Source organism: Argentina anserina, chromosome 4 (genome assembly GCF_933775445.1).
Source record: "Argentina anserina chromosome 4, drPotAnse1.1, whole genome shotgun sequence".
Lineage (NCBI taxonomy): Eukaryota > Viridiplantae > Streptophyta > Magnoliopsida > Rosales > Rosaceae > Argentina > Argentina anserina.
In genome coordinates, this window is record NC_065875.1 from 6300012 (window position 1) to 6318322 (window position 18311).

The 18311-nt window shown below is 36.5% G+C and overlaps 1 protein-coding gene across 1 annotated transcript; it reads right to left on the reverse strand.

The window, feature by feature from the left end:
* Positions 1–534: 534 nt before the first annotated feature.
* Positions 535–18310, reverse strand: LOC126790038 (protein NUCLEOLAR FACTOR 1). Its single transcript, XM_050516165.1, has 25 exons — positions 18177–18310; positions 17730–17834; positions 17391–17526; positions 16712–16836; positions 15951–16146; positions 14734–14878; positions 13987–14110; positions 13757–13857; positions 13528–13659; positions 7537–7617; positions 6867–7069; positions 6242–6314; positions 5891–5950; positions 5766–5804; positions 5397–5485; positions 5132–5196; positions 4419–4465; positions 3618–3677; positions 2473–2544; positions 1988–2017; positions 1804–1898; positions 1579–1684; positions 1400–1462; positions 1199–1270; positions 535–917 (listed from the first exon to the last, which is right to left on the reverse strand). The coding sequence occupies exons 1-25, from the start codon at positions 18202–18204 to the stop codon at positions 843–845; spliced, it is 2322 nt and encodes a 773-aa protein (XP_050372122.1). The 5' UTR covers positions 18205–18310; the 3' UTR covers positions 535–842.
* Between the last annotated feature and the right edge of the window lies 1 nt (position 18311).

The following is an 18311-nucleotide window of genomic DNA, read 5'->3' on the forward strand; positions in this document are numbered from 1 at the left end:
ATTGCTGCTGCATATGGTTAACATACATACATACATGTTACTGATTAATCGATATTGTCTAACCCTATTTATAAATTTAATGAACTAACAATTAAGCTGGGTAGGCTGCTAATTGGGTAACTGCTTCATCCGTACGTACTGGCATCCTGCAGATCGAGCATTGAGTTTCTAATCGGGCATTGCAAGTGCCAAGTGGCAAACAAAAATGCCAAATGATTTCTCAGTTAACTACTGACTCATGATATCTACATTACTTCGATAAGCTATATACCATTGCATTGGCCTCCTCGTTGGCATTGTAACCAAATAACAAAGGAATAGATTTCCCACCAAGTTAAGTCAATGAATCCACAAAGGAAAAAACCAAAAGAGGCCGAGCTAGATTTCATATCAAAAATGAAGAACCATGTAGGGGCTACTAATGATTTGGGAAGATTGACGAGACTTTGAGAGAGAAATTTTCTTGTTTAATTTATTTACAGATCAAAGACAAATAATTACAGAACATCATAACCACAACCAAACACATCAATGTACGAAAAATTCAATGATATTAGATATCAATAGCGAAACAATGATTCTTTCCCTTATAAAAAAAACCATGTTTATATAAATGAGCGACAACTGCTAGTACACGCACTAGGTTCTTGAACATCCAAAAACAATGGGGTTCTATTCTATCAGTCCTTTCGTTTCAGTATGGGGGACAACTTCATATCCAATTCCCAATGACTTTCTCCACTGCCTTACGAATCATTCCCTGTACTCCACCTTCCCATTCTCACATACCAAAACCACTCTTTTCAATCTGTTCTCTTCGCATACATTAGGTCACCAGTTCTTCAAGCAAAAGAAAACAAATTCATTTTCGATGTGATCATTCTCTTGGCTGGAGCTGTTCCTACAATTCTCTCAAGCTAAAAGGCAGCAAAATGAAAATTATATCATTAGTATCCGCCGCATCAGGGAAGGAAGTTAGCAAGAGAAGAATCAACTCAATATGTACATCGTTTGTTGAAGAATGATAATAAATGCTCTAATATATATGTTAAATTTCTTTTATCCAATTAAAGATAACCATATTGGAATTTGATTTACTGGATTGATCATTAAGCTTTTAAATATTCACACATTCTAAGAAGATCAGCCAGCAATCAAAGAGAGATCCTGTATTTCAAAAGAGATGCGAAAATGTTACCCGGAGGAGATCAAAAGGAGAAAAGAGCACAGTGCATGCCATGTCTTGGGATCCATCAACCATATTAACAACCTGCAAACAAAACCACTGGGACGAAGTTCAGTAATTAAACCCACGTGATCAACAGTAATTTATTTAGTCATGTTTTCTTGATTTGGTGGGAGTTCAATTGAGCTGCATAGATAGAATATCCATGCTGACCTCAGGGTAAAATTCCTTCCTCTCTGGTAATGAATAGATGATTAGATTCTGAATTCCTCGGATCTATCCACGACCACCAAAAAGAAAATTGGTTAAAGTTTGATACAAGCCCATCATTCTTACTGGGCTATATTGATATATTAGCATTTTGACAAGAAAACACATTACTCCTACAGTACCTTATATCTGTGGTAAAAATGTGATCTCTCTGTATAGAGCATGATCTTTCTCTTCCCTTCAAAGAACCAAACCCGTGCCCGGGAAATATCTTTTTGATCCGAATATCTGACGAGAAAAGCAATTGCATTAGTATAATAGCAACCACAAGAAACTAATCGACTATAATTTAGTATTTCAGAAAAACATATAATGATCATCTAAAAGTAAAGAGAACAGATACTCACTCATGAAGCAGACAGAAGGAAGCATTCTGCGACTTCAAAAAATTCCGAACTCGTACATATTCAAAGTAAGAGCTGATAAATATCATTATCCCACCCTGAGTTAAAGGTAGATATTACTTACCAAGAAAACAAAAAATGAAAACACAAAAGTAATAACCGTTGATCCTGGGATTAAAATAATTACCTCAACAGAGTTTTTTATCTTTGGGAAGACCTGAAATAGATGATCAAGTATCTCAATACGAGGGAAGAACCAAAAAAGAATCAATTTGTATGTACTGTTACATAATCATAGCTTTGATACATTAGAGTACTTTCTTTAATCAGTCCAATTCTTCAAGTCCAAAGATTTTTAGTCTAGGTATTGACTATTGAAAGAGCAAATGGCGACAAATCAAAAAATGATCTTTTTAGGCTTTTAATTGGTTTAGGCATTAGCCAAAGAACTTGAAATCATATTATCCAGGTGAACTTTCAATAAGTCATTTGACACTAGTTACAGTTCAAACATATCATTAAGAATAGCTATTAATTCGAAGTTCTTTTTTTTTGGAAAGTTAAATGGAACTCTAGAATCAAGTTATTCTCAACACTCAAATTAATAAAAATAAACTATATTTCGCTTAGTCTCATGACATTGAGAAACTTTTTTAAGATAGCATAACAAACCTTAGTAGCAAAATGTTCAAAACGAGCATCATCAATATTCATTATTTCATCTCCCTCAAACCGCTGAAAAATCTGTAAAGGTTGAAGAGTGACAGAATGCATTATTTGATGAACTCTAGATCTACTTATAAAAACAACTGAAACAGAATAAAAATGAAACCTAATACCATACAGCTTCAGAAAGCAACTGAATATTGTGGCGTACAAATCTTTTACTAGGTATTCAAATTACACCAAAGAACAGAAAGTATATTTCATTGTCTTTATGCTGTTTAAAGATTGAGGAACAGCTATCTAGCAAGACACATGACGACCTTTGGTATCATAACAGGAACTTGATATCAAATTCCACCTCCACCAGGTAGAACTGTGTCTCAAAAAGTCAATTTTATGTGACCCTTAATCTCAAATCCCAAACAGGTTCGCAACAAACTCATAAACATGATAAAGTAAATAATATATTCATTTTAGAATTAAAAAAATAAAACTAACTTTAGTTTATCAATGAGAATGACAAACATTTCAATGTTTTCATTTTAGACCATTTAACCACTCATAATTTAAAATGAAGCTTGTTTTAGATCTACTAATGGGACATACTAACAGGTTGTAAAAAGAAAAGACATCGTATAAGAGGACTACCTTCAACTTATTTAAGTAACTACTTCTGTTGAAATTATATAAGACAGATCTGAGTGACTCAGTACCATTTTAGTAGTTTCAACTCAGGAGTCCGGACCATTCGATCATAAATCATAGATGATGAAACATAAGCGATATATTAGTGAAACTTATTATATAATCAATATTTGTAAATAGCATAATTATACTCGTTATTTTAGTTATTGAGTTAAAGCATAATCATTAGAAAGTGTTTGTAACATGTAAACAGGAACATTTGCAATCTAGAAAGTTCCAATTCTTAGTCACACACCTAAAATCTAAGAGAGATAGAAACAATACAAACACATTAGGCACACAACATTTAGGAGGATGGGGATCATATGCATCCATCATACATCTACATTGCTTTACAATATAAGCACAATGAATCTTGACCAAATATTGACCACCAAAAAAGTTTCGCATTTTATATTTTGCAACTGCCACCAAACAGAAGGAGAAGAGAAGAACTCCATACATACCTGGCGTACTTGTTGTACCACTTTAGGAAGAACTCCCTTATATTCATGCACCAACTTTACCTGTACATAACATACAAGTATCATTTAACAAATATCTTTTTACTTGCAGTATCATGTTACCATGCAAGAAGTAAGAGCATGCAACCCCAAAACAATAGATAATGGGTCACAAGCTAAACACCATAAAGATTATTTAGTCTGGCTTTATATTTTCCGCATGAAATAGATTCTCACATAAACAACATCCTTATACACACAGAGATCATCTGTTGATGCCTAAGGATGCAAAATTATGAACTGTTGACATACAAAAAGGCAGACTGTATCCATGGTCGAAAACAAGTAGACAATATGAATTTCATTTTTGGGAATCAAACCAATGCATATTAGCAATTTAAAAGAATAATAAAAAAAACTGTCCTTTGATACAACTACCATGATGTCTCACAGGTGTTCTACAAATAAACTGTCCCTGCTTTCTTTCCTACGAAGGATCTAATCTTTTCGGATTCTAAAATTATACATAATATTAACTTTCAATGATCCCTTATATGACAAGCATTTCAATTACCAATCTTTAAAATGCTTACAAGATCTGAGACTGTTCTAGAAAAATTTCTTTATCATGAAGAAATGGCAAAACTTAAATCAGATTTGAAAGAGGACAATATATAGAAAACTGAATTTTTTTTTAAGTTACTGAAAGAGGCAAAAATGAATTGTGGGAACATTGCTGGGCACAGAAGTGATACAGCACACATTTAATAATATTTTACTCTCAATTCTTGTTTATGAACACACCTTCCCACAGTAATTTGTGCAGTGCTTGTTAAACAAATTGTTTATATCTGCAATAACAAAAACACATCATAATTAGCGGATGATGAAGACTTCTTGAGATTGGAACTCAACATCAATTTATGATACCAACTCCAATTCTTTCATTACTGGGTATACGGCTGAGTGCTTTTTTTTTATGGGGGGGGGGGGGGGGGGGGGGTTAATGTCCACCATTACCTTTAAATGCATACAATGCTGATCTTAACATTGTATACAAAATTAAATCTTAGCAAAAGTATACAAGACTGCATGGTAAAGAATACTAAACAAAAGTTACTTATCAAGAACAGCAGGTTTGATAACCATTTCATGTTAGGTTTTTTGTCTGTCGGTTTTTAGATAAAACAGATGGGAAATGTGAAAAAGAAGATGATGGAAGGAGTTAGGAAAGACATATTAGGTACATATGAATGCAAGTATAGGCATGTTCAAATAGTTTTCTTTTTAAGGTTTTGTGATCTCCTCTCTTCAGTCATAAGAATGATAAGATTATAATAGAAAAGCAAATACTAATTATTAACATGGAAAGACAAAATTGCATGACGAATCATAAATAAATAAAAATTTACCTAATTGAAAAAACAAAATTGCATTTAATTAGTGTTACTATTTTTCTTCTTTCCCACTCAGTTCTCCTATATTTGTTATTTAAAAATCAAAAGTAGGAATCTTACCTGGGTTTGAATAATAACTCAAAATTATTGTTTGTCTATAAAAAGATGCATGTCCATCCAGGTACCTAATTGTGAAAACATTATTAGTATACCAATGATAAGACATGTCCTGGATAAATTTTTTTATCAAATATTGCACTATCTGAACCTTCACAAAAGTATACGTTGTATATGAAGCACTTTAAGGATGGAGACAACAAGAAGAGCAGAATTCTCTGCCCACAATATAATGTATCAGTTGGAAAAGATTGGCAAGAAAATATACCATGGTCTTATACGCATGATATCAGTTCCATGCTGCTTAGTTGGTTGACGGTTCAACTGCTCAACAACTGACTTCAAAAAGTCCCAATTCTAATATTTATCAACAGAAAAGAAAAGTTATCAACTTCGACAACTAGTATATAATACAGTCAGCTTTAGCTGTCTAATCATCTAGATATTTAAGCTCGTTAGTTTTGCTAATAGCCTAATCATAGGACTGTAAATGCTTATCTAGTTCTACTAGTAGCCTAGTAAAAGAACTGTAACTGCCAAATAGTAATTTCTGTAGGTTCCATTAAAATCTGAGCATTGTATATATAATATGCAGGTCTCAATGAGTGGATAACTCATCAGAGTATACATTATTTACCTGCATTGTTATAACATCTGCATGATCAATGATCAGAACCTGCCAAATCAAAGAAATATCTCCATTAACTGGAAAAGACCCGGATAAAGGACAAAACAAACTGATAAAGCAGAACGAGAACTTACCTCTATAGATGAAAGATAGTCGACATCCTTTTCCTTATTTGTTTTAGCCTCATCAATTTTCTGAAAAAAAAAAATCCTTACTCACTAATCGTAAGGGAAAAAAAGAGTTGGACAATAGTAATGCCATTCTATGGATAATAGACTTTACTCTTTTTTAATCGGGTTCTGTAAGTGCATTTTTTCTGACAGGAAATGCATTCACATGACATATAGTAATAATTACACAGTTATATTATATCCGTACAAGACAGGAACAAGAATTAGAAAAAAAAAATCTAAAATCTGGAGAAATTCAGCTGTAAGCAAATTGTGATTAGGAACTCCAAATAAAAAAGGAAGCTAATTACTTACTCTCAACAAACCAACAGCAGAAGCAACTATCATATCCGAAGAATAAAAATCACTGTACAACCTAATGCTCCTCCTACAAAACAAGTATGACAAATGAGTTTGTGGTCCATATAGCCAAGAAGGCCAACAGCAAAAGAGCACAACAATAATAAAGGAAAAAGAGAGACAAAAGCTCAATAAGTTTTTTTGAGGTTGGAAAACAAGATCAAACTACCCAACGGCCAAAGGAACTCATTTACAAGAAGATAACGATGTTTATAAGCTGTACTCAGCAGAACCAAAAGACGAGCTATTTAAGAACAGTAAATCATCTTGGACAAAAAAAAATTGTTAAGTTGGCAAATAAATATACAATCTCCATCAGGTCCAGTTACAACAACAAGAAGTGCAACAGTTTATCTGAGGTGATGGAAATCTGCCAATTTACTTGTTAATGGAGATGTGACATATTTCCAAGTTTCAAATTTCAACCATCAAACCCATCAAAATCATTCAACTTGTCTTAGCTGCTAGTGTCACACTAATTACTAAAAGTATATTGATATAGGATTCCAGTTAAAGCAACAATAAGTGCAACAGTTTATCTAATGGAAATACGTTAGCATAATTATAAGTGAAAAATTACTTCGTGAACTTGATGCCAACCATGAAATCATCCTTGCTATTCCCACCAAAAAGTACTTGGAAGTCACCAGGTTTTGTAGACTTATGAGGTTTCTCATTTACAAAGTTCTGGCCACCTGGTGGTAGATCTCTTTCATCTTCATTGTCACGAGCCTCTACACTTCCAAACTCTCTCGAAAATCGGTCCATATGGTCTACACTAACCTGAAAACACCAACATATAGTATTTTAAGAAAATAATGTAACTATTCTCTCATCAATTTTTTTCTTCAATTGACTATAGTATCCTGTTTTAGTGATTGCAAGGATGTCAGACTTCACAAGCTCAAGAATTTAGATATTCATAGAAGCACAAAGTTGAGGCTCATTCTAATTTAGTTGGCCTAACAATTATTCCAATTATACAGGATACCAGATCAGCAAATTATCTAGTCATTGCATGCTCGTGGGGTTTACATTCATTTCTTAGGAACACTTTATGGGCATGAAAGCCACTTTAGCAAAAAATTTGACATATTTCACTTATAACTTACCAACTCTCTCACACAACTGCAAATCCCTTTCTTTGGTTCAAAAGAACAGCAGATTATCTAAGTAAATTAAATTTACATGGCACTGTCAATAGACTACTTTTAAGTTATTAACCATTTAATACAAAAGCAATAGAATACCTTGCTAGTTGGAGGGGAAAGATGTATTATCCTCTTCACAACACGAAGTGCAATGCTTGCTATAGGCAGTAGGATCAATACCTGGTAGAACAAAATTATGGTAAATCTTCATCACTTAGGCATTTTAACTGCAAGCCAAAGATTATAGAGGAGTGCTCTTTCTATACACCAAAAATATGCACGTCTACTATCACAACAAAAAGAAAGTACAACTCCAAGCACAAATTCCAAATACGATCGCAGATAAGTGCAAAAGATAGCAACCACAGCCAATGGGATAAAGTAATTCAAATATATGATATATCTCATTTTACGCTTCCTCCCTTCCTCTCTTTATAGCAAATATAGCTTCTTTATATAAGCACCAAAACTTCACCCTCTACAACCAGTAGGTGAACTCAGGATGTCACATGTATTATTGGCATAAATGCCCATTACTGTCTGTCATGGACTATAAATTGATAACATGTATCCGGAAAACTGAATAATGATATACATAGATCAAGCTTTCACATGAATTTTGAATTAAATATAAGATATTGTAAGAAGAGAAACAAAAAATAATAATAAGCTTTTTACAACTCCATAATGTAGAGTTAGAGGAGTCCACAAGACAAGATGATTCGGAAGAGCCAAGTATTAAACTTTACTTATCATCTTGATAAAAAGAAAATTATACTCATTGTACTATAAATAGTTAATTATTGTTGTTATAAGCGTCTTTAGATCTTAATAGTTATTCGCGATATAAGCAAAGAAGAGTAAACAGAAACACACCAAAGTTATAGTGGTTCAGGTGAAGCCTACCTCCACTCTAGTACTGAAGAATTTAAGTACAAGTACTTATTGCAAACCTTAACCCCTCCCTATCTAGCTCCTATCTCTCTATCACCCTTAGATCTCTCTTTAGGATTTCTGTCTCTCTATCTAAAAAACCTCCCTGCAGCCATATTTATATCAACAGGGGCTGCTGATACAATATGGACTAGGATTACTAAACCTAACACAAATCCTAATAGAATATTGGAAGATATACTCTCCTAAAACATATAGAAAAGCTGTGCTAACTTATTTCATTTCTAAACCTGGATTTGATTACTGAATCCTAACTCCAACATGCATCAACGAGCCAAAAACACAACAATCTCCACCTTGGTGAGTTGATACCAAATGATTGTTGCAACCTTCAGGATGTCTTGTATCTCTTGAAGTAACCCTGAACAAACCTCCAAGATCATTCACCTTGGCAATACTCCTCTTGCCTCATCACACCTCAAGTGAGGAGGTGCTCCACCACAACTCAGCATGTTGTGACACTAGGCAAGTTCAAGCAGTGCTTGAACTTCTCCACAGAAACTGGCTTTGTTAGACAATCTGCTGCATTGTCATTTCTGTGAACTTTCTCCACAATAATATATCCAGCTTCTATCCAATCTCTGATCCGGTGATAGCGAACATCAATGTGCTTTGTCCTTGCATGAAACACTTGATTCTTCGCCAAATGTATGGCACTTTGGCTATCACACTTCACTACCACACCTTCCTGGTGAATACCAAACTGTCCTGCCAGTCCATTCAACCAAATAGCTTCCTTAGAAGTTTCTGTCAACGCCATATACTCTGCATCAGTAGTAGATAGAGTTGTAACCTCTTAAAGATTTACTTTCTAGCTCACAGGCCCTCCACCACAAGTGAAAACATAACCTGTTGTAGACCTTCTTCTATCTAAGTCTCCTGCAAAATCAGAGTCAACAAAACCAGCCACGCATGCTTCTTCTTGTTTTCTTTCAAACTTGATTCTAAACTGCCTAGTTCTCTTTAAGTACCTCAGAATCCACTTCACTGCTTCCCAATGACGCTTTTCCGGATTTGACATGTACTTAGAGACAACACTCAATACTTGAGCTAAATCTGATCTTGTGCATATCATTGCATACATGAGACACCCTACTGCATTAGCATATGGAACATTCTTCATCGCATCAATCTCCTTTTGATTTGATGGCTTATGCTCTGCACTCAGCCGAAAGTGTGCAGCTAATGGGGTAGAAACAACCTTAGCTTCATCCATGTTGAACCTTTCAAGTATCTTCATAATGTACTTCTCTTGTGACAGCCATATTTCACTTGTGTTTCTATCCCTTCTTATTTCAATTCCAAGGATCTTCTGTGCAGCTCCTAGATCCATCATGTCGAATTTAGCCCCCAACTTTTCCTTAAGTTTCTGAATTTTCAACATATCCTTGCATGCAATCAACATGTCATCTACATACAAGTAGTAGAATTACCCTCCCCATCTTTGAATACATGGTAGTAAACGCAGCAGTCATATTGACACCTTGTGTAGCCTATCTTCAGCATGTATGTGTCGAAACGCTTGTACCACTGCCTTGGCGATTGCTTGAGTCGACAAACCAGATTCTCTTTCCCTGTTTCGACAAAACCCTCCGGCTGCGACATGTAAATGTCTTCTTCGAGGTCCCCATGAAGAAACGCAGTTTTAACATCCATATGCTCAATCTCCATATCATACTGAGCTGCTATAGACAACAACAACCGTATTGAAGTGTGTTTGAGCACCGAAGAGAAAATCTCATCATAGTCCACGCCATCTTTCTGCGAATACCCTTTTGCCACCAGACGTGCTTTTTACTTTATGACATCATCATCATGTATTCCTTCTTTCTTCCTAAACACCCACTTACAGCCAACAAGTTTTCTTTCTTTGGGTTTAGGAACCAGCTCCCACACGGAAATCTTATGCAGAGATTCCATCTCTTCTGCCATAGCACCAATCCAACATTCCCTTTCTTCGCTTTCTATAGCTTCTTGATAAGTAGTTGGATCACCTTGACTTATGGTCAGAGCATGACTCACATCTTCTTCGGTTTCAAATCCGTACCGTTGTACCTTCTTTAAATTCCTCTTTGGTTTGTCAAGTGCTATGACTCGCCTCACTGGCTCAGGTTCTTGTGGGATGGGAGGATTTTGACCCCTACGTGGGGACTGCTCCACCTGAGTCCTAATTGGTGACTGTTGTTGCTGCTCTGGTTCCTCAATGGCTACTTGATCATTCCCTACTTGCTCCACCTAAGCTTGAAAATCTTCAACTGATCGTTTAGCTAATGATATCTCGATTGCTTCTTCATCTTTTTCAGCAACAGTCATCTTCTCCTCCTTACTATTAGCTTCTATATTTAACGGCATAGTCTTCTCATCAAAAACAACATCCCTGCTGAGCACTCTTTTCTCGTTGATTATATCCCACAACTTATAACCTTTTACTCCTCTTTGAAAACCAATAAACACATATTCAAGTGACTTTGATTCCAGCTTGGTTCTTTCATCCTTGGGAATATGCGCAAAGGCGCTGCATCCAAACACTCTCAAGTTGGAATAATCAACTGGTTTTCCAGACCATACCTCCTCTGCACACTTGAAGTTAATAGTCTTTGAAGGTGATCGATTAATCAAGTAACAAGCATGATTAAGCGATTCTGCCCAAAACTCTTCAGGCAACCCTGCATGAAGCCTCATGCTTCTTTCTCTCTCCAAGAGAGTTCTGTTCATCCTCTCTGCAACACCGTTTTGCTGGGGAGTTTTCTTAACAGTAAAGTGTCTTGTAATGCCTTCATCCTTGCAGAATTGTAAGAAATGATTACTTCTATATTCACCTCCATTGTCGCTTCTCAAGACTTTGATTTTCCTACCCGTTTGGTTCTCGATTTCAGCCTTCCACTCCTTGAACTTTGGAAAGACCTCATCTTTTGTCTTGATAAAGTAAACTCAGACCTTCCTTGAAAAATCATCTATGAAAGAGACAAAGTATTTGGCCTTACCCAACGATTTTGTTGATGCAGGCCCCCAAACATCTGTGTGAATATAGTCTAATACTCCTTTGGATTTGTTCTCACTGCTGCTCACTTTGAATGATACCTTGGTCTGCTTACCGAGTGTGCAATACTTGCAAAAGTCAAGGCTGTAACTCGTTATGTCTTCTAGCTTATCTTGCTTATGTAATTCTTGCAGCCCCCTTTGACTCATGTGCCCTAGCCGTCTATGCCAGAGCTCAGTCTTGTCTTCTTCCGTACAAACTGATGCTCCACCTACTATTGTAGAACCTGTGAGTTTATAAATATTATCAGGCTGCAACACACCTTTCATGTAGACCAACTGACCCTTTCCGACTTTAAGCACTCCATTGTTACCTTTATGCCACAATCCTTCCATATCCAATAGACTTAGAGAAATCAGATTTCTGCTCAAATGTGGAATGTGTCTGACCTTTCCCAATGTTCTAACAATGCCATCATACATTGAGATCTTTACTGTGCCGATTCCCATGATTCTACTTGGTGAATCATTCCCCATCAAAACTGATCCGGTGTCCCTCTCTTCATATGTGTCAAACCAATCTCTGTGTGCACACATGTGAAATGTGCAGGCTGTGTCCAAGGTCCAATGTCTAGGCGTGCCGAAGCTGGCTGAGATTGCAAGGAGTTCTCCATCATCGCTATCATTCTCAATAACGACATTGGCTGACTGGGAGCTTCCTCTAAGCATCTGCACCTTCTTCTCCTTCCATTGTTTGCAATTTCTTTTCCAGTGGTCGGGTGAACCACATACGAAGCAACCATCCTTCTTCTTTTTTTTGCCTTTTCCCTTGGATTTAGACCTACCATAGTCTTCAAATCCACCACCTTTACTCTTAGACCTTCCTCTCTCCTTCCCTCTGACACTCAGTCCTCGTGCTTGGGAATTATCTTCTTCCATCTGCATCCTGACATATTGTTCCAGGTTCTCACACTCCTGCAAGTGTGATGGTCTCTTTGTTGAATATCATGGTGGTCTTGAAGTGTTTGAATGATGATGGCAAAGACTGTAGTAGCATCATAGCCGAGTCCTCATCTCCCATCTTTGCCCCAACCTTCTCCAAGTTAATTATGCAGTTCTGAAACTTGGATATATGATCAGTAAGATCATCCTCTTCCTCCATCTTGAGGCCAAAGAGTTGTTCCTTCAAGAGTAGCTTGTTGTTGATGGTTGTACCCATATAAACGCTTTGCAGCTTGTCCCATGCCTGCTTTGCAGTCAGCTCCTCTCCGATCTGAAGCACAACATTATCAGCAAGATGCAACTCAATGCAGCTCTTTGATATCTTACACTTTTCTGCCCAATCTGCATCAGACATTGATGTAGGCTTTGATTCTTCAAGAGCTACATCAACCTTATGCTGGATCAGAACGTTCCTCATCTTCCTCTGCCAAAGCGTGAAGTTGTCCTTGCCATTGAATAGCTTTATGGACGCTCTCACCTCTCCTGCCTCAGCCATTCCTTTGCCAATCGACATCGCAAAATAAAACAAGCTCTTGATACCACGTGTTGTTATAAGCGCCTAATTATTCGCGATATAAGCAAAGAAGAGTAAACAGAAACACACCAAAGTTATAGTGGTTCAGCTGAAGCCTACCTCCACTGTAATCTCTCTTGAGAGATTTACTAGTACTGAAGAATTTAGGTACAAGTACTTATTGCAAACCTTAACCCCTCCCTATCTAGCTCATATCTCTCTATCACCCTTAGCTCTCTCTCTTTAGGATTTCTGTCTCTATGTCTAAAAACCCCCTTGCAACCCTATTTATATCAATAGGGGCTGCTGATACAATATGAACTAGGATTACTAAACCTAACACAAATCTTAATAGAATATTGGAAGATATACTCTCCTAAAACATATAGAACAGCTGTGCTAACTTATTTCCTTTCTAAACCTGGATTTGATTTCTGAATCCTAACTTTCCAACATGCATCAACGAGCCCTAAACACAACAAGAACTGGCATGTGCCTAAGATATGAAACATATCCAAGAGACATTGAAAATAATGGAACTCATACCACATCAAAGTCAGGAAAGCCCGATCAAAAAAGAAAAAGAAATAAAATAGACGTCCAATTTGTAACTAGCACATGAGAAGAAAGCATGTGTATACCTTAGGACGAGTAAAACCAAGGTCACGGAGACTATCATCAGTAAGAATTTCATTCTTAGCATTTTCCTGAAGCTTGGCCACTTTTGCATCATTCTTCATTACAAGATCTCTAGTTCTGAAGACATGGTTCAGCTGCATGATATTGCATTCATCAACCATCATAAGAGGAATACATGTAAAGAGCTTATTTGAAATTCATATCTTTCAAAGCATAGGAACAAGAACGTACACAATGCATAATATATGCATCCATGACGCTTGAATCTTCTTCTGATCCTCTGTGATAAAAGGGTTTCTTGTTGCAATGTAGTATATCCCGATAACTGTTGACTGGGGAATGTAAAGGTCGATAACCACAAAACAGATCAAAACTAAGTCAACTTGAAAAATTATGTCCTTTAGAACTGGGATTATATAACTGCCAGCGTGACTAGGCATTGACAGAAATGGAATACTCACGGAGGGAGAAGAACAATCTTTGTCTGGATGAATGAAAGTCCTTGCCTCCAGATGTGTTATACACATCCAACCAGTGCTTATACAACTTTTGCTTCAGATCATAACTAGCATCTGGATTAACATCCTGCTCATCAACATAAAATAGCAACATAAAATAGTTTAAGAATATGATTCAGCAAATTAAATAAGAGATGTGATAAGAAGGCGTCATCCACGCGTGAAACATTGCTGTTGAAGCTCAAAAAGATTCCAAAAATCTATTCTAAAACCCAATAAGAAAATCCTGAGACTTCTTTATGAGAGGCGAATATTGATCCCTCTTATGGACATTCAATATTTCCCTCTATGATCTATTTGTCATCGGCTGTTGAGAAGACAATCATTTGTATTGGGTACACAAAATGATTAAAGTTGTTCATCATATGCTAGTGTCATTTAGATAGGTGTTATGGGACTGATTAACATCTCTTTTCTATATTTTTCTCCTTCATGCAGTTTACTTAGTCCGGTACCTGGTTTGGAACCCTTATCTCAAACAGGTGCCAGCTACAAAGTTGGCAACTCATCTACAAAAGTAGGGGTCTATTCCCCCGTCACATAGGGTTGGCATATCATCTACAAAGCTGGGATCGATTCCCTCGTCTACTAGGGTTGGGAGGTTTATGGGAATGGGAGAGTTTGAACTCCATTTTGTATCCCAAGCCTTACAAAAGACATTACGAAATTCAGTGGTCACAGTAGACATACTTTTATGCAACAGTCTCCTGTTCCTGCCCATTTGCCCTTTGACATTCCAGCAGCAGGCACATCCCATTTATATCTCCATTTCTTTTTTGACAGACTTTCAACCTCTGCTTCTGTTAGCTTGTGCTCCAAATGTATACCAAAGGAACTGCAAGATGGAATATAAAATAAGGGCATGAAATGCATACAATTTGGAATGTTTTGTTCAAACATAAAAATAAATACCGACATGAAAAGCATAAGAGACAAAGTTTCAATCTATAAGCATAAATATCCATAATCTAATAGCACCACTAAAACAAAAGTTCAACAATGCGTAGTCATGAAAGAAGAATTTGTTTGTGAGTCACAAAATAAAATGCATGCTTCCTTGTAGACGTCAATGTTTAAGCACTTTGCATAGTCCTAGGGTCTCTTTCTTACTGGCCTTTGTACTTGCGGGGCATCTTGTTTGTTCTTCCTCTTTATATATACATTCCAATCAATGAGTATGTTATTCCATCCAACAAGCTAACAGAACACCTATTTATTACGCATTCACAGCCTCCATTATATTAACAAGAAAGGAAAACGCGCTAATGGCCTTCACAGTTAATATTTTATATTTTAAATATTCTAAAAAAAAAAATTCTTGCTTCCATTCCCCGCAAGAAGCACGCCATTAGTCAAATTGAGAGGTATCTTATGAGCTTCAAAACTTCTTTCTTAGACAGAATTTCTGCCCATTATATGTCCATTCCAAGGGTCACATGAAACAAGTCACCACAGAAAGGCTATATTATTCTTTTCCCGAGCAACTATGAACATATTCATCACAACCTCAAATGAGCCATACTTCCTACCAAATGATGTGAACTAGAGGGATTGTTTGGTCATTCAATCCTGTTTACTGTCATATACTTCTAATCAGGTCATGGGAATTCACCCGAGACTGGGTTAGTGGGTTATCAATCTCAAGCTTGCTCTGCACTCTATCAACCAAACCATATATAAAGAGATACTCCCTACCTTTTTATCAGTTAGGCATCCTAACTTAACATTACTTCTATACCCAGCATAATGTAATCAATTTATATTCCTAAAATAATAAAGCTTGTAGGCATTTTTCCTCTATTTAAGTTGTAAGATACTAGCAATTTAGACGAAGCTTCACAAGCATTACATTAATGAATGACAAAATGAAAAAAGGTACATGAACAAGACATTTTATGTAACCGCACCTCAAGCATATTGATCCATCAACAGCAGATTGAGAATGGATTTCCAGGTCCTCGTCTATATCAGAGTCAGAGGTCTCCTGTTCATCCAAGTCAGAGGTCTCCTGGTCATCCGAGGCGGAGTTGTCCTCATAATCCTCACTTTTTGCATCTTCAGTTGCAGGGTCTTTCAGTTTTCCTTTCATAGCATTGTCACCTCCTATGCAGATACAGTAGAAGAATTAAATGCAGTTCAGCACATCCACAAATAAATAACAAATGGAGAAAATGCTATCAAGTGATCCTAGAAAGACGATTCATTAGACTTGCACTCATATTGTTGAAGCCTGCATTACCTGACAATAAAATAGCATAAACTCAAAAAGTGAAATGAAAATGAGAGATTCACGTTCTGTAGCCTCACAGCCCAAAAGATATCAACAAGTTTTCTCGAGTTTAAATGCAAGCTTTTTTCCTTTTAAAAATATAAAATATTAAATACCAGGAGCAAAGCTCAAGTCCCTCAACTGCAGTCTAAACTATTGGTTTACAGTTGTCTGAGCCAGTCTTACGATTAAATCTCCAAATTACCACGTTCAATTTAGTATTTTTACAGTTTAAGTCATCTATGTGATGAATTATCAGGCATTTTAGTTAGAAATTCCTCAAAACCTATGCACATAAAAATACCGTAAGGAAGGTTATGATACAATCATTACAATGAACTGAATGACATGTAAACAAGATGTTAACTAACATCTTTGGGAAAATCAGATAAATTTTACCTTCTTCACCATCATCTGTGTCTTCCAAGTAACTAGAAGATTCACTTCCGTCCTCGTCATCATCAACCTCCTCCTCCTCCCCCTCCTCTGAGTCTGAGTCACTTTTACCTTCTTCTTGTCTTTTTCTATATGCAATAATGCAGGCAATACCTATTAGTTTACTCCTTAAATCGAACTAATCTATAAAATAACACTAATAAATGAGCTGAATATCTATAACTTCCAAGTAGAGTCCATCAAATAATGTTGTCATTAACTAAACAAAGTGTAGCACGCTACTGAATCCAAATTGACTGGAATTATATTCTTCTTAGGTCCCAAGTTCTAAAAGAAACCGAAATGCTGAGATACTACACCACACATGCATCCAAAACCACATAATGAATTTCAAAGGACAATATAGCTTGTTTGCCCTTTTTCCACTTATCTTAAAAACAAGTTAATACATATGAAGGAATAAGCAACATCACACCTAATAAACCCAAAGAACATCTCATAAAGGACTGCACCACTCATTGAGCGTCACACATGTCAGTTTGTATCCTACCCGCATAACGCAAGTATAAACTAAGACCTCCCAATAGCCCAAACTCCCAAAACAACTTTCTTTCAGTTGGCTACACCTCAAAGGTCCAAAATCAGACTGAAGTATAAAAAAAATGCAAAATTTTGACATTACCTCTGCCTATAAGCAGCCGCAACAGCTTGACTAGATGATCCTAGTGCCATCAACAATTTGTCATACATAGATGTCTCTTTATAAACAATTTCATCTTCAGAAGCCACACCGTTGACTTCTTCCTCTGGCAGTTCCCCTGTGCGAGAAAAATTAAACAGATGTTGGATTTTGATGCAGAGACCAGTCATTTTTCTGATTATCCCCAGTTTCAACAAAACAAAACTACCAAAAATCATAACTTCATTATCGTAGAAATCATGACTAGATTTAAACAAACTCAGAGGATGCAACAGATACCTCAATTACACACATTTATTTTCAAACTGAAAAATAACATGCCTGATGAAGTCGGTGAAGGGCTAGCCGGCGCAACCTTTTCTTCTTCAACTCGACGACTTTTCCCTCCTTTCTGGAACTTGTTGGGCATTTTGCGTTTCCTCCATCCTACCAAACCAAAAAGACACAGCAGCATTAAAATAAAGACAGTGAAAGATTGAAACTTGCATGATGAAACATATATAACAGGCTGAACAATACCACTACTAAATCATAAGGGGCTCAGTAAACAACTAAACCCCTCAATTGGGTTGAACCCTAAATCATGGGGCAACGCAAATGAGTATCCATTAAGCTAAAGCAGAACACTTTTGAGTTATAATCAAGCAGCAATTCATTCAACTACAAAACTAAAGCAGCTCACTTTTCATTCATCAGTACTATAAGCCCTTAAACAGTGTCTATATGGAATCAATCTAAAACCCTGAAAATCCCTCAAAGAATTTGTACCTGGGTTATGGCCTGAATGCTTCCCCATGTTGAGAACCTCGAAAGCGGACAACTTTATCGGCTGAAATCCAAGTTACCGAGTTCGAATTGCGACTTCTAAGCCTTGGGTGTCTTCTAGTTTGTTCAAGTTTTCCT